Genomic DNA, 19489 nt, shown 5'->3' with positions numbered 1-19489 from the left:
AAGGAAACAGGGTCAGGTCCCTCTCTCCATCACAGTTCCCCCTACCTGGCACTGGACTATGCCCAGTAATGAGCTTGTTCCAAACAGGAACTGGAAATACCTGTGGCTACTGCCCAGTTCTCCCGAAGATGTTTTGGACTCCCCAACTGGAGATCCATCCAGATATTCCCCAGAGTACCTTTTAAGCAAGCAGGAAGAGGCAAAGCGAACCCAAAGAGAAGCTGCTGGTGTTGTCACAGACTCTGAAAGGGAAAAGAGCAGCGCCATGCTCCATGGACACGTTATGGCTGCCCGTTTAAATTCCTCTTGCTTGGATGAGAAAATCCCATGGTGCCAAGTGGCCTCTGTGCAACTTGGCAGCTGGGCTGTCTTGCCAGCGCTCAAGTAAGGATGTCTGCAGCCAGGGTACCCTGCCCAGGAAGTAAACAAAGGGCAGGCGTTTGCCTTCCTAGCTCAGTGGAAAGGCTGAAGCCAGCACCAACAGCACAGGATGAACTCTTTCAGTTGGCTTCCCTTCTACCACTAACTTCCTGGTAAACAAACGCAGTTCTCCCATCCCAGCTTTCCTTTGGACCAAATGGGTGAAAGTCTCACCTTCCACATCCTCCACGGCCAGTGGGAAATGCAACCTGACATGTTGCCTTACCCTGTGGAAAGCCAACTCTGCAGCCGCCCTCTTTCAGCAGGGAACCTCATTTGGACTTGCACCCTGGGATTGCGTGCAGCTCCCCATTCAACAAGGTGAACATCTCCTGTCAGTGCAGCACCTGCTACCTGCGCAGGAGTCCTTGTTTGTTTGGGAGCTGGCAAGGTGTGTCTGTGTTGCTCATGCAGCTGGGGAGGGCTGTGTGTGGAGAGGGGGGGCATGAGAAGCTTGTGTGAAATGTTACTCAGCATAACTTTGCTCCTATTGCAAATAATATCAGAGGGTACATTAAATAAAGTGATTTTGTGCCCACTTTCCCCTCCTGTTCCTGTTGGCATCCGTTTGTGAAACAAAACAGGCTCAGGATGGCAAAGCAAAGGCCTGGAGAGGCTGTTGGGAAGGCTGAGACTTTGCGGTCTCCCTTAAAGCAATAGTATAGTTGTACCTTGGTTGTCGAACGCCCCAGAACTCGTACATTTCGGCTCCCGAATGATCAAAAACGGGAAGTGGGTGTTCCGGTTTTCAAACAGTTCCGGAAGTCGAATGGACTCCCAGAATGCATTCTGTTCAAGAACCAAAGTACGACTGAAAATGGAATACCCTGAATCGAATCGGATACAACCAAGTCCAGAGCCACCTAGTGACTAACATATTACCCTTATCAGCAGAAGATGGGTCTTATCACGAGGGTGTGTGTGTACATGCACAGAATATTGTGGCCAGGGAAAGTCCAGATAAACCAGCCCTGCAGAATCGGGGCCCCTCTCAATCATACATTAGACTAGCAAGCAGCCCTTTCCTGCCCACACTCAAAGTCACCACAAAAGGCTCCTTCCAAGCGAGTTTTGAAATGTCTTTTTAATAAAAAGGCACCTATAAAACAGGTCAATCAATACGTTACAGGCAGCACAGATACCCAAAAACAAGCCTAGAAATCATTTCAAAATAAAAACCAATAAGATGTCTTCACATATTGTATTTATATATTTATATTTATATATATATATATTTATAGAATGGTACAAAATGCATGGGTGGCAGGGAGAGGGGCCTTCTCCCTCCCCACATGGGATGACAAGAGAGCGGGCCAGTCCCCATTACCTGGGCACAAACACATCCGTTGTGGGCATTTTGGATTGCTTGAAATTGCATCGCTTGGGTCAGGTGTGTGTGTATGTGTGTGTTGAGAACGGGAAATGGACAGGTTGTGGCAAGAGACAGAGGAGAACAGGGCAGACTTTCAGCAGACGCCGCTCAAGCTGGGGAGCTGAGCGAGAAAGCACAAGACACAAGACTGGACAACGTTCACAGCGCAAGGTGAGGCAGGGAGGGAGCAAAGGGCTGTGCGAATGACTGCGTGGCAAGGGGCCCAGGACCACCAAATTGCTGATGAACCAGACGCAGCAGATTGGAAGGTGACACACCTGGCAGGTGTGGCTGCCACAGAGGATCAGGATTGCAGGCTTCGGCTGGGGCAACAGCCACCAGGGCAAATACGCAAACCAGGAACATTTCCCTTTGATTTTCAGGACAACTGACTCCCCGCTTCCCCTTCCCTCACTTCTGTACCCCTTTCACTGATCGGTTTTGAGTGCAGAACACCTTAGATGCCTCCCAGGTCATCTTCGCTGCCAGCGGGAGGATGAAGACATCTCCACACTTCTGCAAGGAGTACTGCACACCTTTCAAAGGGCCAGATGGAATTTAAAATAGGGCAGGTGATTTTGGCTTTATTACATGGCACGCTCTAAGGGCTTGGGAATGTCGTCCTTGTGAGCAATCGCAAGCTTGCAGGTCCTGGTGCCATCTTGGTACCACCCAGCTGGTGATGGTGTTTTGTTATAGTGGCTTAGTGGGGAACGAACAAGGCTTTTCTCAAGCAAAAACAGATAAATGCTACCGAGGTGTGTGTAGCACTGGAACAAGCGCAGAAGGGCATGGGGAGATGTGGGGAGAACCCTCTCCTTAATACTAGATGCCTAGAACTTTGTCGTATCACAGATCTGCATTATATTTGCTTTTAGTCATCAAGCTGCTCGCTTTTCCTGTATGCAAATATTTCCATCAGGAACAGTCCAAAAGTGCAGACGGGGCTTTTCAAACCTTCCGATTCAGAGCTCTGGCAAAGCCAGCTTTTAGTCTCCATTCACTCAACTGGCTCGTTTCTACGATTCAAGCCAAATCAAGTAAAGGAGATCAATGAAACACTCGTTTGACATGGACTGAATCACAGTTACTATGACGTCTCCCCACTTTGCTCTCATTATGTGACATATGTGTATAGAGGTGTGTTCTTTTTTGAGGGGGTGGGCAGGGGAGAGGAAGAGATGCACCAGGGCAAAGGGTTGCTCGACCTGTGAGAGAACGTATGTGGCAACTGCAACAAGCCAAAATAAGATGGGAATGCTGGCATTTCTGTTCTCCCATCTTACTGATGCAAATCAGTAGCCTTGGAGGGGAAACTGTGGAAGAAGGGGGTGCTAAACGTGAGGTGCTTATGGGAGGAGGTGGCCAACATTTAAGTTACATTTCCCATTCTGGCTGTGTGTGTGTGTGTGTGTGTGTGTGTTTGTAGAAGAGGGCCATTCATTTCCAAATGCTATGACTGCACACATGAGAGAGAAGAGAGGCAGACTCCCAACCTGCTAGGGGACCAATGTCTTGTGCGGAGTTCTGGGGGGGAAAATATATGGTTGTGTGCCAAAGTAGTGACCCAGAGTAGAGCTGCTGGGCTGACAGCATGGCTAGACTGGACCAAAACCATACAAGCCAAAGGACGTCCTTCCCTCACATAGGGAAAAGGGGGGAGGAGGAGGCATTCCGCCAGACTACGCAGAGGGCCACTGCATCACCTGACTAGCTGGCACCTAGCAGAGAGAATCAGCTGGTGGAACCTGCATCTGGGCCCTCGAGCTCGGGATTTCCAGTCCACAATGAGTCGAACTTTGTCAATGGGTTGTATTTTCATTTGTTTCTTCCAAAAAACAGGTTTTGAGGCTTCTATTAAAACACAGAAATACAAACAATTCCAAGCCAGCAAAACTTTGCTGCTGCTGCTGCTTCCCCCCAACCTATTTACAGCTGTTCCAAACCCTCTTGCACATTTTGGTTACTTAAAAAAAGGAGAAAGAGAAGAAGAGAGAGAGAAACCGAGAGAAAGAAATTCACACTCAGAGGAAAGATCCAAACCAAACTCTGTGCCAGGGCAGAGACAGGGGCTGGCATCAGCATGGCTGCACCAGGAGGCTCCCCGCTGCCAGCCTCAGAAGGGCAGGTTGGCCATGCCGCCCGCTCCTGGGCCGTAGCTCATCTGACCATCCAGGGAGACGCTGCGCTGCCGCATGGGGTGTGAGACCATGAGGTTCTGCTGGGGTGGGGGGCCCATGAGCGAGCCTTGCGGGGAGATCATGTGACCCGGCTGCGCATACATCTCCCCCGAGACGGACATGCTGCGCTGCTTGGCCTGCATGAGCAGGAAGTTCTGCTGGGCGAGGAGGTTCTGCTGCTGGGGCAACATCATGCCCTGGTGCATGCTGTTGCTCATCATGGCTTGCTGGGGCGCCAGGCCTGTCCTGCCCAGCACGGGGGGCACCTGTCCCGGGTGGCACATGGCCATCCCACGCTGCATGCCCGGAGGGCCGGGCCGGGCCGGGGCCTGCTCTGCCATCATGTTCTGCAAGTTCATGAGGTGCAGGTTGGAGGGCGGCTGCGGCTTGGGCCCCGGGCCCTCGCCCTTGGGGAAGTACTGCAGCGTGCTGCTGGGCTTCTCGGACGGGATGATGCGCGACAAGTCGAATTCGGGGATGCCGGTGGGCGTGGGGCGGATCACGTCGCTCAGCTCCGGGTCGTTGAGCACCGAAGCCACACCAGGAAGCACCGATGGGTAGGGCTCCGGCGGCATTCTCCCAGCCATGCGCTGCTGCTGTTGCGGTGGCATTTGCCCTGGCTGGGGTGGGGGCAGCTCCTCCGGGGGCAGTCCCAAGCCTGGCGGATAGTGTTGCTGGACACCGGCCCCCCCGGGAGCCATGGGCATATTGCCCCCATTCGCAGGGGGCTGCTGGAGGCGCGGGGGGAAGATCAGCTGTCCGGAAGGGCCGCAGGGCTGGTTCAGGGAGTCCTGGGCATTGGGGGGCAGCATCATTGGGTTCTGGGGGGGCGCACCGCTGTGCATGGGAATGTTGGCGCCCAGGGGGCTTGGCGAGGACATTGAGGGCTCGTGCGAGAGTGGCTGCTGCCCCGGCAGGTTCATCCCCATGGGGCTCTGAGCAGGAGCTGGCCCCACGGAGTTCATGTGCATCTGGTTGGGCTGGTTCCCACCCATGCCTGGAGGAAGAAAGAAAGAGGGGGGCTGTTAGGTGGCAGGCAAGGCAACAGGAAGCAAAGAAGCCATGGGGACCAAGCACCACCCCCCCGCGCCCCCAAAGGCAGGACAGAAGCAGGGCTGGCGTGTTGAGGCTCAGCAACGGCAGCCCCACCCCACCCCAATCTCTCTCAAGACAGAATTATTTATTAAGGGAGGAAAGGCACATTCCCCACTTCTCTCCCCAGAAATAGCTGGAGGAAGATGCCAGGGGCTCACCCCACTGCAGCTAGAGATGCCCTTCCTAGCCAGCACAGTTGGCAGCAGAGATCACAAAGGAAGGCAAAGAGACCAGCTGCCACTTCGAGTGCCATTTAGCCAAAATGCCTGTTGGGGTTCTCAGGGTTGCAGGAATATCTGAAGCAGCCTCTCCGGGACGACTGGGGGAAGGAGCTGGAGACTCTCCCTGCCAGCCACAAAAAAGGCACTGCAGGAGATTTGCACAACCCTATGGCTGAAGAGGCAGCAGCAGGCAGCCCCACTTCCTTTCCCTATTCAGCCGGATGCGGGCCCCATGATACCGATACCTACCAGACATGGCACCTGGCGGAAGCATTGGCCGGTCGGGCATCATTTCATCGTCCGAGGTGGCGATGGTCTTGATGGCATTGTGGTAGAGAGGGGTGGAGCTGGGCATGGCGTACTTGGACATCTGGGACATCATGAGTGACAAGGGGTTCTGGGACGGGGGTGGATCTGGAGAGGAAGGAAAAGGCAGGTTGGGGTTCAGGGGGCCAGAGGGGTTGCTAGGTGGGGCAGAGGAGCTGCTCCTAGGCCCAGGCGCCATCGGACCTGTAATGAGAGAGACAGCAAGTGGCTTAGGATCCAAGATTCAGAGCTGGCAGCAGCCTCCACAGCATCCCTGAACCGGGACAACACCCCTTGCTTGGACGCATGGAGAAATCTTTGTGTGGAAGGGCTGTGGTTCTGCGGCAGAGAACCACATTTCCCAGCAGAACTGCGAAAGAACACCTATGTCTGAAACCTTGAAGGGCCTACGGCTGCCAGTCAGTGTGGAATGATACTAGGCCACTGGACCAACAGGGTATTAGGAAGGTTCCTATGGAGGGGTGTAGAAATCTCTGAACATTTTCTGTGGCCAACTGCCCCAAGGGTATGGATCAGATCCATTGTTCCGCCTACTTTTTTGCCTCTGCCTCCAAGCGCTACTTGTGAGCAGCCCTTGCACACGAACAAATGCCCACCCCAACAACGCCAGCCAAAGACAGTGGCACATCTTGGCCCCAGAGTGAGGGTGGCATTTGTTGTCAAAGGGATACAATCACCACTGCATTTCACTCCCACCCAACCCACTGGTGTGGGAAAGGTCAAAGAGTTGATGAAAAACTATGTTCAGGTCATGTTTTAAACCACCGTTTCCCACATATACTTCAGGTATATTTTTGATTAAAAGTGGCTGCTAGTTGCAGGATGAAAACATGCACATGTATCAGCCTTCACAACCTAGTGCTCTCCAGATAGTCGAAACAAAATAAAAAAATTCCTTCCATGAGCACCTTAGAGACCAACTTAAGTTTGTTATTGGTATGAGCTTTCGTGTGCGTGCACACTTCTTCAGATACACTGAAACAGAAGTCACCAGACCCTTATATATAGTGAGAGGGTGGGGGGGTATTACTCAGAAGGATGGTGGGAATTGGGTGATTGGCTGATAGGTGTGGTAAACCTGTTGAGGACTGTTAACGACCGCAGTTGGTCTTACAGGAAAAAGCAAGGGGTGAGATGGCTCAAAATAGCTATATCATGTATAATGAGATAAGAATCCAATGTCTCTATTCAGACCAGGTCTCTCCATGGTTTTAAGTTTGGTAATAAGTTGCAATTCAGCAACTTCTCTTTCCAGTCTATTTCTGAAATTCTTTTGTAATAAGACAGCTACTTTGAGATCTTGTGTAGAATGCCCTGGGAGACTGAAGTGTTCTCCTACTGGTTTCTCTGTCGTGTGATTCCCGATATCAGATTTATGTCCATTTATCCCTTGGCGTAGGGTTTGGCCTGTTTGTTCAATATAGAGAGCTGAAGGGCACTGTTGGCATTTGATGGCATACACAATGTTAGAAGATGAGCAATTACCGTATTTTTTGCTCTATGAGACTCACTTTTTCCCTCCTAAAAAGTAAGGGGAAATGTGTGTGCGTCTTATGGAGCGAATGCAGGCTGTGCAGCTATCCCAGAAGCCAGAACAGCAAGAGGGATTGCTGCGCAGCGATCCCTCTTACTGTTCTGGCTTCTGAGATTCAGAATTTTTTTTTTCTTGTTTTCCTCCTCCAAAAACTAGGTGCGTCTTGTGGTCTGGTGCGTCTTATAGAGCGAAAAATACGGTAAATAGTCCTGAGATGGTATGTTTGATGTTGTTGGGGCCAGTAATGGTGTTGTCCGGATGTATGTGGCAGCACACGAAAGCTCATAACAATAACAAACTTAGCTGGTCTCTAAGGTGCTACTGGAAGGAATTTTTTTATTTTGTTTCGACTATGGCAGACCAACACAGCTACCTACCTGTAACTCTCCAGATAGGTTGGACTACAACTCCCAGTAACCCCAACCAGCAGAGGCTGCGACGGAGTTGCAGTTCAAATCATCTAGAGAGCACCAGGTTGGAGAAAGCTGGCATACATAGTATTTCTAGTTCTATAGGGTTTCCATTTGGAGGTTTCTCTTGGCACACAGAAACAGACCGCCTGCTTTCAGACCCATTGCCCAGCTCTCTCCAGAAACAAGAAAGGGCTGGTCCTTCTTCCCAATAATGTGTGTTTTCCTATGAAACAGGAAGCAAATATTCATTGAAAGTTGGCAGAATGGCACATCAACCTGAGAACTGCAAGCACCGCACAAAGCAGTGCGACAGGAGCACATAGAAGGGCTCAGAGAATGGGCTTGGCGTGCAGGGCAGCAGGAGAGTGTCTGGACTCAGATGTTGCTGATAACTTGTTAGCAGCCGATCCTCAGCATCAAGCAAATAATAATACAACGGTTAATCTAGGTAAAGGTAAAGGTAAAGGGACCCCCTGACCATTAAGTCCAGTCGTGGCCGACTCTGGGGCTGCGGCGCTCATCTTGCTTTATTGGCCGAGGGAGCCAGCGTACAGCTTCTGGGTCATGTGGCCAACATGACTAAGCCACTTCTGGTGAACCAGAACAGTGCACAGAAATGCCGTTTACCTTCCCGCCGGAGCAGTACCTATTTATCTACTTGCACTTTGACGTGCTTTCGGACTGCTAGGTTGGCAGGAGCTGGGACCGAACAACGGGAGCTCACCCTGTCGCGGGGATTCGAACTGCCGACCTTCTGATCGGTAAGTCCTAGGCTCTGTGGTTTAACCCACAGCGCCACCCTAACGGTTAATCTACTGAGCTGTATTTGCAATGCTTGACATCTAAATGCAGACACCCTCCCCCCCACCCTGTTTTATTTCCATTTTTAAAAAGATGCCTACTTCATGTTTGATAAGAACAACTGATTTTAAGATAAATGTAGGCTTTACTCTTTTAATTTTTTTAAAAAAAGAACAGGAGAGTCGCATTTCAATTTAAAACTGCAACGTGCTCCTTTTGCAGTCCCTGCCCTCAGGGTACAATCCAGGCCCATTACCTTGCTCGATGCTGCCCAGGGGTGCAGAGTTGCTCATTCCAAGGGCTGGCTTGTTCTGCCCAATGCCAGGGCTGGAAAGGGCGTTTTTCGGCGAGGGCGCCCACCCTGGAGAAGAGACAGCCATGGACGGGGACTTGAGGTGACCGGGGGAGCTGGTCGGGGATCGGACGTTGAGCACGGAGCTGAGAACCTGCGGGGACTTGAGTGGGGCGCTGGTGGCACTGGCGGCTGGCAGGTTGACCATGGCGGAGGGCGTCTGCGGGGACTTGAGGTTGGCGGAAGGGGAGGTGCCCAGCGGGGAATGAACTTGGCTGAGCGTTGGAGACTTGAGGCGGCCCACGTTGGGAGAGTTCATCTGCCCCATGTTGAGGGCCAGGTCGGAAGGGCGGCGGCCCAGGCCCCTGACGGGCGCCTGGTGCATGTTTGTGGACGGGGCGCTGGTGGTGGGGGGCAGGGGGATGTGGCTGAGCCGCGTGGTGCTGCCCATGCCCCCCTGCTCGGGGCCAAACATGTCTGGGGTGTTGCTCATCTCCTGTGGCACAGCAGGGTACGGGCCCTGCATGCCTGGGAAACCTTGTTGCTGCTGCTGAGGTGGCGGCGGCGGCGGCGGCTGCTGCTGCCCCTGACTGGGGAACGGTGAGCCCATCATCATTTTCGGGGGCCCCCCCATCATGGCTGCAGTGCCGTTGGGGGCACGCAGCCGAGCCATTTCCTCGGAGGGCATCATCTCGGGGCCGCGCATCTTCTGCGACATCAGCATCTGCTGCTGCTGAGGCGTCATCTGCACGTTCAAGTTCATGTTCATGTTCATGTTGACGTTCATGTTCATGTTGAGGTTGCCGGGGCCCAGCGCCGGCTCCATGTCCCGCAGCGGCGGGCTCATCATGGCCCGCGAGCCCCCAAACTCCATGCCCAGCCCCTCCCCGGCAAACATGGCCGGCTCCACCTGCCGGTGCGCCTGCATCATGCGCTCCATCTCCATGCCCAGAGGCCGCTGCATCGCCCCCTGCCGCTTCTCCAGGTGGTGCCGCAACATCTCCTCGCGAGCCCGCGGCGTCACAAAGCGCTCTGCCTCGCCTTGTCCCGGCAGGTAGGGCAGGTTCCCGGGGGCGAAGTTGCCAGGCCCTGCCATGGGCATGTCCTCGTTCCAGGCCATGCCAGGCCTCGGGGGGCGCTGCACGCTGCCCATGGGGCCCAGCGACTCGAGGGGCAGGTTCGGGATGCCACCGAAGCCCCTCTGCATCTGGTTCCCGGGGAATCGCGGTCCCGCGAAGGACGGCCGCAGCTGCATCTGCTCGGGCATGTCCATGGGCACGCCCCGCAGCAGCCACTGCTCGCCGGGCTTGCTGTGGTAGGGCGGCGGAGGCCCCCGCAGCATCATGGTGCCCATGGGCTGGGGCAGCATCATGTCCTGCAGGGGCCGCCCGCCATGCATGCCCACCTGCTCCTCCTTGCGCCGCTTTTCCTCGTAGTACTCCTCCTGCAGCTTCCGCCAGGCTACCTGCTCGGGCGTCAGGCTGTCCTGGCCCAGCCGCTGCATCATCATGTTCATCTGCTGCCCCATGTCCACTCCGGAGGGAACAGGGCCCTCCTGCTCCAGGCTGGGGCCCCCCAGGCTCTGAGTCTGCGAGATCATGGACTGCAAGGGCTCCTCGTATTTCTTCAAGCCGGGGGCCCCAGGGGGTGGGGCCTGGGGGGCCTGCGGGGGAGGGGCCTGGGGAGGCATGGCGCCCCCCTCGCCAGCCCCAGGGCTCCCCTTGAGGAAAGGCTCGGCTTCGCTGCTGCGCAAGAGCAGGCGCTCAATGTCCCGCAGGGTCTGCAGAGACCGCTCACGGTGCTCCAGCTGCTCCTTGGAGAGGCCCTCCGTGTTGAGGGCGTTGCGGGGCCCGTTCCCCGCTGAGGGGGGCCCGGCGTTGGCCCCTTCCCCCATCAATCCATCAGCGGCCCCAGCAGGCAAGGAGCTGGGAGCGGTGGGCGTGTTAGGATGGGTGCCGCTGGGGGCGGTGCTGCTGCTGCTGCCGTTCCCCACGGAGTTGGGGGTCAGGTCCCGGCGGGCATCCTCGGGAGCCCCCTCTTGCGGGAGGGGGCCGGCCGTGGGCAGCGGTCCTTGGCCAAGACCCAGCGGTGGGGGTGCCGGAGGCTGGGGAGGTGGTGGTGCGGAAGCGGGAGGCTGCCCCTGGGCTTGGCTGCTCGGGGGCACGGCGGGCTGGGACTGTGGGGTGCTGGCAGGAGACGGGTTGATGGGCAGCGGCTCGGGAGTGGCTTGTATCTTTGGGATGGGCACCTGCAGGGAAGGAAAGAAGGAGGGTCAGTGGGGTGGGTGGATGCCTTGTTCCAGGGTGCACACGTCCAACCTTCACCTTCAATGGTGTGGCCCGTGCCAACCCAAACCCTCAGCCAGGGGTAGTCAACCATTTTATACCTACCGCCCACTAATGCATCTTTCTTGATGGTAAAATTTCCTTACTGCCTACCAGTGCTGGATGGAAGGAGGATTCAGCTTGTGCCTTAGAACCCCCTACCGCCCACCTAGAATCCTGAAATGCCCACTAGTGGGTGGGAGGGACCTTGTCAGGTGTGCGTGCAGGAGCCAATAGGATTTTGCAGAACTGGGGCCTTCCTAGGTTTGTTCTGAAGACGCAAGGCGCAGCCGCACAGGTGAGGCTGACTGGTAACTCACAGCACCTGGTGGCAAGAGCTGGGAAGGGATATAACATCAGCATTTCCCTTCGGCTCTTTGCCACAGCAACATGTTTCCTGCCTTGCTGTGTTTGGCTTCTTGCTTCCTGATCCTTGAACCCTAGCTTCTTGACTCCCTGCTTCTTGATCCTCGGACCCTTGACTTCATGACTCCTTGCTTCTTGATCCTCAGACCCCTGACTTCGTGATACCTTGCTTCCTGACCCTCGGCTTCTTGACTCCCGGCTCTCTGACCCTTGGACTCTTGGCTTCCTGACTCCTGGCTCCTGCACCCCCGTTCCTGCTCCCACCCTGCCATCTTGCCCCCGGTCCTGATGTCCCATGCCAGGATTTCGATCGCCTGTGAACAGGACCGTGATACCTCTGACCTCAGCAGTTCCGAAGACCTGAGCCCCCATCCTTTTCCTACCTGATCCAACTTGGCCCGGGGCACATGCTGCTGGTGGTAGCCCAGAATGGAGTCCGCTCGGCCTTGAAGGACAGCTTCTGCCGCCCTGTAAGCACAAACAAGGGAGGCTATCAAGCAGACATCTTGCCGGCTCTGCCCACATGCATCCCGTTAAGAAACCTGGGCTCTCCCCTTGCCCTGCCTGCTGTTTCCCCACCGATGGTACCCGTGACCGGGGTCCCTGAATGCAAAGGAAGGGATGCCTTGGCTGAGGAAGGGGGAGGGTCCCAGGGAATGCAATGCTTCCTTTGACTCTACGCTGCCCCCATGGGGCTGGAGGACCTTTCAATTTCCGTTGGGGAGAAGCATGAGCCGCAAGGCCTCATCTACAGGGGAGGGGAGCCGAGGGGAGAAGCTTAGAGGGGCACAAGCTCTAGGCAGAAGTGGGTTTTTTTGGAAAGCCACCCACCAAGCTGTGCCCACAGGAGAAGCCACGGGTAGAGGAAGGCTACCCGCCACATGAAGGCTTACGTGTTAGCGAGGTGCGTCGTGAAGACATAAACAAACTGCAACGGCTGCTTCCCGCCACTGTTCCTGGTGTCTGACCTAAGGCCAGGGGTTGCGCCATGGGGCGTGCCGGACGCGTTGCTCTCACTCAAGGCTGGCAGCGGATTGGGTCCCGGGCCCAGCTGCGAGGCCGCGGTCATTGCCGACTCCGCTACATTACAATCTGCAGTGGAAGGGGAGAGGAGGAGTTAGAAAGCCAAGTGCAGGAGCTGTTGGTCAGCTGTTGGGTCCAGCAGGAGAACCTCAGAACAGGGAGCTGAGAAGCCTGGACACAGCTAGAGTTCCAGGGAGTGAGTTCACACATGAACCAGCGTGGAGGGAAGGCTCAACCTCCTTCCCAGTTTATTTCAATCCCCAACTAGTATGTGATGATATTTTCTGGTCACACCTGCAAAAAGAACACGGCAAGAGAAGGTTCCCATCCCTCCCTGTCCCCCATGCATTTCACATTGTGCTGGTTCCAGCTATCACAGATCACTCTTTGCTGGGGGAGATGAGGGCGGGGAGGCTTCTCACTAAGGAAATGGCTAGAATGGCCAAAGGAAAGGAGATGGGAAGTCATGGCTGTGCGTGTGTCTGTTTCAAGGGGTGTCTGTTATTTACTTTGCTGCTTTTAATGACCAGATTATTGTTATTGTGTTGTTGCTGTTGTTTTAAAAATCCTATGTAACAATTCATATGTACAACAATCCAGTTAGTTGCTTTGCGCCTCTCCACCCAACCGGAAAAGTGAGACCAAAATTTTAGCATAAATAAAACAGCATATCGGTAATAAATGCGCTCCATAATAAGAAGAAACTGAACAGCCGCAAAGAACCCGAGGGGACGGACGCTGTGAAAAACCCTATATGTTTAAAGTCCATTTCCCCCACCCCACTCACAGTATCCTGCAAACTGTAGTTCACCCCTCAAAGAGCTGTAATTCCTGGCACTCTGACCAAACTACAGCTTCCAATATTCTTGGGGCAGGGGTGTAGTTTAAATGTATGGTTTGTGTGTGTGCTCCGGCGGGGCTGCTGCCCACTGCGTTGAAGGGCTGTGGGCAAAGGTCCTGGGGTGTCAATTCACTGCAGTTTCAGGAAGCAAAACATGCAAATCCCAGAGTAAGCGACGCTCAAAATGCTGCAAGTCAAGCAGCCCTTTGGGCTCATTCTAAGCCACTAGGGGCCAGTATTTCCCCATGCACACCTGAACATGCAAGACACACATGGGGAGACAAGGACAACTCACTGTGGGCGCTGCTGAGAGGCTTCTCCTCTTCCTCCTCGCTGTCTGGTCCAGAGCACCACTCGTCCCCACTGTAGGGCTGCTTCCTTTCCAGCACACAGCGCCGCTTGCTCCGGGGGGCCACTTCGCCTACAAGGAAGGAACGAGCCGTGAGCCTCCCGCTGCTCCTCTGGCCCAGAGGGGCAACTGCGCAGCGAGAGGGGAAAGCGGCAGGCAGGTAAGCAGGCAGGTGTTAGTGGAGGTGGCACCCAGGGAATGGCCACGCCCCCCCTGCCGGTCCTGCCCCCACCCTCCGGCCTGGAAGAGAGGCAAGGCAGAGCCAAGTTGGGCAGAGGCAGGAGCCCTCAGCAGGGGGCAGCACTGCGGAGATGGCTCCAGCCTGCCGTTCTCCCTCCAGCCAACAGGCCCCTCACCTTTCAGCTCCTTGTCCAGTGAGGTAGTGGTGGCTTCCTGCCGCTGCTCTCCGGAGTCCACGGAGACACTCCGCTCTCGCTTCACTTTGCCCTTCAAGGCCCCAAAGACGGGCACAGGAGGCTGGCTGGTTTTCAGTCCAGAGTTGCCAGGAGTTTGCTGGCTGGCTTTGCCACCATGATTCCCTGCCCCCACGCCCTTCGTGCCCAGGTTGCAGGTGGGGCTTTGGCTCACGTTATGGTGCTGGGGCTGGGCACTGCTGTTACCTGTCTTTCCATGATTGGTCAGTTTATTGTCAGGGTGCATTTGATTGGCTAAGGCTTCTGGCAGCGACACTGGAGGAAGCTCCAAGTCCCTGCTGCTTCTTCCTGTTGGGCAAAACACCTGTGCAAGGGGGCGGGGAAAAGAGAAAAGGAAGAAAAATGGCGGTCAGAGCTGGGGGTGGTGGAGCGAGAGCAACCACTGCTAGCCTCTGTCCAGAATCAGACCAGACTGCCACCTAAGTGCCCAGTCCAATTACCACAACAGTTCCTTCATGACCAAGGTTATACGGTACTGTGCTGCCACACAGTTAACACTCTCACAGTCACAACTCAGCCTGCAATAGCAGCCATCACCAAGCCATCTCCACGGGCAGCCCTAAATAGACTGCATTACAGTAGTCAAGTCTAGAAGTTACAAAGGCATGGGCCAGTCACTGTGGCCCAACTATCAGCTGGAGGTGGACATAGGTACTGCCAGTGACCAGGTGGAAGTCAAGGAGTACACGATAGTAAGAGACTGATCCTTCAAGGAGTGTGTAAGCCCATCCAGAAGAGACCAACCCTCCAGTTCCCAGACATGGGAACCACCAATCCACAGTACAGTAGTGCCTCGGGTTACATACGCTTCAGGTTACATACGCTTCAGGTTACAGACTCCGCTAACCCAGAAATAGTACCTCGGGTTAAGAACTTTGCTTCAGGATGAGAACAGAAATCGTGCTCCGGCGGCGCGGCGGCAGCAGGAGGCCCCATTAGCTAAAGTGGTGCTTGCAGGTTAAGAACAGTTTCAAGTTAAGAACGGACCTCTGGAACGAATTAAGTACTTAACCTGAGGTACCACTGTATCTCTGCTTTGTTGGCATTTAGGTTTAGCTCATTGACCGTCATGCAGCCCATTACTAACCCCAGGCGCTGGCAAAGAAGCACTTGCACAGCTTCAGCCAGTTCCAGAGGAACAGAGCTAGATCTTTATGGAAAACGATGTGGATGTTTTGGAAGGGCCTGCATTGTTTTCCTATTGCTTCCAGGAGAGGCAGCAGGCTCCTTGGCCTACCATTTCTCTGTGATTCAGCAGCCGGTTGTTCCTCCCCTCCAACGTGCTGCCCTTGCCAGGGAGTCTGCCAGAGGCAGCCGTGGGAATGGAACTGCTCTCCCTCTCTCCAGGGTTGCCAACTCAGTGCCACCAGGCAAGCACACCGAGACACGACAGAGGAATGGAATAGCTTCCTTGGGACATACATGTATGGGCACCGTGCCAGACCCACAGTTGAAGAACCCAGTGCACTCATTCCTACAGGTGAAGCAATGCCCGCTAGCTAGCTGAGACCAGAGGGCACCCAGGCAGTCAACACTTCCATGCCTGCGAAAAGTTTAATTTGGGACAGCAGCATTGCCTGGCCAGCCCCTTCATTCCTCCCCTTGACCAGCGCCCATCTCTAACTCCCATCTGATGGTGGCAATCCCAGAGGCAGGGATGAAGATTAATTCTCTGCCTGCAATCCGGGAGGGAGGGAAGGAGGGGAGCCGCTGTCCCTTTAAGTGTCAGCCTGTCGCACTGGCTGGCTCAGTCTCTGGGGGCCTATTAATAGCAGCTGGAAAGATCACATCACTCCCGGGATATTTATACCCCTTTCGTTCCACACCAGGAGAGATTTATTTCCATGCTGCCTAACCCAGGCCTGCCCAGCACAAGAGCCTGCCTGGCGGGGGGGGGGGGGGACAGACACATGCAGAGTAGGGGGAGGAGAGAGGAGCTTGCCTGCTGCGAAGTCTGCCTTGGTGGGGAACAGGATGTGGCCAAAGGCCTGAGATGCCCCCAGGCAACACATGGGCTCTCACCTGGGGCAGACGCAGATAACACAGAGGGCGCACGCTCACCGCTGCAAGTTGTGGAGGAGCAGGAAGAGTAACCCAAGGCTATGCACACATGCCACAGGGCCCTATAGCAGGAGGGCAACAGGTGGCATCTGTGCCCGGAGGCTTCCAGTTCTACCATGCACACACAGAATCATAGAATTGTAGAGTTGGAACGGACCCCGAGGTTTATCTATTCCCACACCCCCTGCAATGTAGGACTATGCAGCCATCCCACACGGGGATCGAACCTGCAACCTTGGTGTTATGAGCACCATGTTCTAACCCAGCTTTCATGGCATATGCATGGTATGATCACCACCTCTTGGCCTGAACTGGTTAAACAAGAAGGGTCACAGGAAGCCGCCAATCCGGCCCCTCCCCACCCAGTCTATAAGGCTGCCCACAGCACAGCTCCCGCATTTGTGACACCCAAGTTGCCAGGGTTAACAGCCTGCCAGTGCAATCGCTCCCCCTCTCCCCCTAAGTTCAGCCTTCGGGTGGTAGGTCTTTCCATGGGGCAGTGCCTTTGCAGCCCTTCTTTTCAAAACCACCCCAGGTAGCCCATCCCAGAAAAACCCAGCCATGTACATTTGCTTCTCATTTCTCTGGGCAAAGGTCTTCCATATTCCTCTTGTGCTACTCACATTTACTGCATTTTATATTCCACCTTCCCCACGCCCACCCCAAACCAAGGAGGGGAAGGTGGTGCACGTGATTCTCTCGCTTCTTCATTTATCCAGTATACCTGAAGGAGTGTCTCCACCCCCATCGTTCTACCCGGACACTGAGGTCCAGCGCCCAGGGCCTTCTGGCGGTTCCCTCACTGCGAGAAGCCAAGTTACAGGGAACCAGGCAGAGGGCCTTCTCGGTAGTGGCGCCCGCCCTGTGGAATGCCCTCCCACCAGATGTCAAAGAGAACAACTAGCAGACTTTTAGAAGACATCTGAAGGCAGCCCTGTTTAGGGGAGCTTTTAATGTTTGATGTATTACAGTATTTTAATATTTTGTTGGAAGCCGCCCAGAGTGGCTGGGGAAGCCCAGCCAGATGGGCGGGATATAAATTATTATTATTATTAAACCCCACAACAACCCTTTGAGGCAGCTGAAAGGCAGTGACTGGTCCAAAGGTTATGCTTCATGGCCAAGTGGGGATTTGAACCCTGGTCTCCCAAGTCCCAGTCTGACACTCTAACCACTACACCACACTGGCTCGCCATTTCTTCCCAGTCATTGGTAATGTTGTTCCTCCTATTTACTGTCATTGGACATCAATTGTTGGCTGGTTGTTGGGTGGGGAGGGAGCCAACGTTTAATGGCTTCTGTGGGGCAGTGAACTTTCCGAAGTTCTCCTCATGAACCTCAAAGGCAATGGGCTCCACTCAGTCTCCCCAGAGGCAGATCTGCTAGCTTGGAATGGCTGGGACTGCTGCTTCTTGGATCTGAGCAGGTGGGGACAGGTTAAGGCTATGGGTGTCGGCAGGCACTCTGGACATGTTCAGAGGTACTTGAAAACACTATTGCAAATATTTCAGGACTTCATGGTAGTATTGAAAATTGCTCAGAGGGCCGGTCCTGATATGTACTGGGGAAAATTAAGGCCTGGATTAAAGAACAGATTCCTCAACTACAAGGTAAACAATGGTCCTTGTTTCTCAATTTGACCCTTTTACATGGTTTTGTAGTATTTTATGCATTGTGACTTACTGTTATTTTTTATTGATTATAGTTTAGTAATTCTTTATTGCAATTGTTAAGTGTAAACTGTTTATAATTATTATCTGCTGATATTTAATTTTACTGTTCTAATGGATTGCTTTAATTGACAAACATTAAGTTGTTTATCTTAAAGTTATGTTTTCATTATGGTTTTTTTTTTGTATTGGATCAGATTGTTATTAGGTGTTATTATCTTTGCTGCCTATGTTGTTGTTTCTTTAGCTTGCAAACTGCCTTGTAGTATAGTAAAACAAGAAAGGGGTATACAAATAAAAAGTGAAATGAAAAATGAAATGAAATTGCTTTTGCAAACCCTTTGCCTCAAGCTGAAGAACTTCAGTTGAAGATGGATCCTGAAGGAGGCATCTTGTTGGGCTGCTGGAAGACAAATGGGGGAGCGGGTGGGAGTGTACCCCTTGTGTAACTGGTGAACGGGGAAGGAGTAAACGATGCTGGAGCTGCAGCTCAATAACATAGCTGAGAACCTGCCCAGACACTGATCATAAAAGCGTTTGCAGGACCCAGAAAGGAAAGGTGCATTGCATAAATAAATCAGGGTGGATTTGATTTAAATCACGATTTAAATCACTAGTCAGTAAGACTTGATTTAAATCATATTTTTTTACAGAAATGACTCATTCTTGCTGGTATAACCTTAATATTTACAACCAGATGAAGGTTTCATTTTTTTGAATAAGCAATTTTCAGAGTAGTTTTTACAGTTATATCAAGAATTACTGATTTGGTTATGCTTTTAGAAATACATAGATAACTATGAAATTATTGTAGGGTTTAATAAGTTAACTGTTTATATTTGGACAACTTTTCTGCTGTACTTTATTGGAAGGAGAAAAACAAATCATTTCCTTAATAACAATTTAAACAATTTATTCAAAACAATAACATTATAGCATATGTATCCATGTTTGTTAACTGATGTGGTTAAACAATTTTTTTTTAAAAAAAACACCTTAGACTGAGTTTTAGCACACATGACAAACTTAAAACAAATCCTTATCTCCTAATGAATAGCCTTTGGACTATAATGTAACTTAAATAGAAAACGATCTTTAGAAAGATTTTCCCCCCAAAAGCGTTTTATTTGAAAAATCCGATTTAAATAAAATAAAATCTGATTTAAATAAATAAAAAACTGGGTTTTTAATAAAAAAAATCATTGATTTTTATCCACCCTGAAATAAATACACCTTTAAGTATTGGACATCAGCAGTTCGGTCCCACATGTACTGGAGCAATGGCAACCAGCTGCTCAGCACCCAGAACTCTTGTGCAACTTCCAAGGCTAGTCTGTTGATTCTCAGCACCCTGCAACCAACCACACACTGAGCACTAGCCGGCCAAGCCAGCGTGCATGGCAGAGCCTGCTTCTGTGTGTGTCCACATGCCCGTATCCACCCCTGCCCACGCAGCAGTATTCAGCACTTGCCAGGGCGCTATAAAAAGGATAAGGAGGAAACACACAGAGAGCACTCCCCTGCCTGGGCACAACCACTCTGGGGGACTGGCTGAAGGCAGAGGAAGAAGCAAGCCCAGCACACTCCACAAAAGGGGAAACATGCAAATCTCAGCTTAGTGGGTAAGAAAAGAGGCAGACACTCCCTCCGTGCAAAGCCACATGTCCCAAAGACACGGCTACAGTCTACTACCCACAATGGCCTCCAGGGAGTGACACAGGATCCTGCCCTGACATGTTATAACATAAGCCAAGGAGTCTCAGCCT

General features: G+C 53.0%; 1 protein-coding gene across 3 annotated transcripts in view; it reads right to left on the bottom strand.

The window, feature by feature from the left end:
• Positions 1 to 3590: 3590 nt before the first annotated feature.
• BCL9L (BCL9 like) overlaps positions 3591 to 19489 on the bottom strand; it is a 39696-nt gene continuing 23797 nt past the window's right edge. Inside the window, exons 2-8 of one of the 3 annotated variants that reach the window (XM_053367080.1) lie at positions 13915 to 14296; positions 13505 to 13630; positions 12239 to 12437; positions 11729 to 11813; positions 8620 to 10903; positions 5538 to 5798; positions 3591 to 4969 (exon numbers count right to left, since the gene is read on the bottom strand). In XM_053367080.1, the coding sequence (XP_053223055.1) occupies positions 3909 to 4969; positions 5538 to 5798; positions 8620 to 10903; positions 11729 to 11813; positions 12239 to 12437; positions 13505 to 13630; positions 13915 to 14218 (4320 nt within the window). In that variant the 5' untranslated portion in view covers positions 14219 to 14296 and the 3' untranslated portion in view covers positions 3591 to 3908. The remainder of the gene's footprint in view (positions 4970 to 5537; positions 5799 to 8619; positions 10904 to 11728; positions 11814 to 12238; positions 12438 to 13504; positions 13631 to 13914; positions 14297 to 19489) is intronic. The other 2 variants (XM_053367082.1, XM_053367081.1) reach the window with 2 other exon arrangements.

Source organism: Podarcis raffonei, chromosome 15, assembly GCF_027172205.1.
Source record: "Podarcis raffonei isolate rPodRaf1 chromosome 15, rPodRaf1.pri, whole genome shotgun sequence".
Taxonomy (NCBI): domain Eukaryota; kingdom Metazoa; phylum Chordata; class Lepidosauria; order Squamata; family Lacertidae; genus Podarcis; species Podarcis raffonei.
The sequence above is the reverse complement of the archived record's forward strand: the minus strand, read 5'-3'. Positions and strand labels throughout refer to the sequence as shown.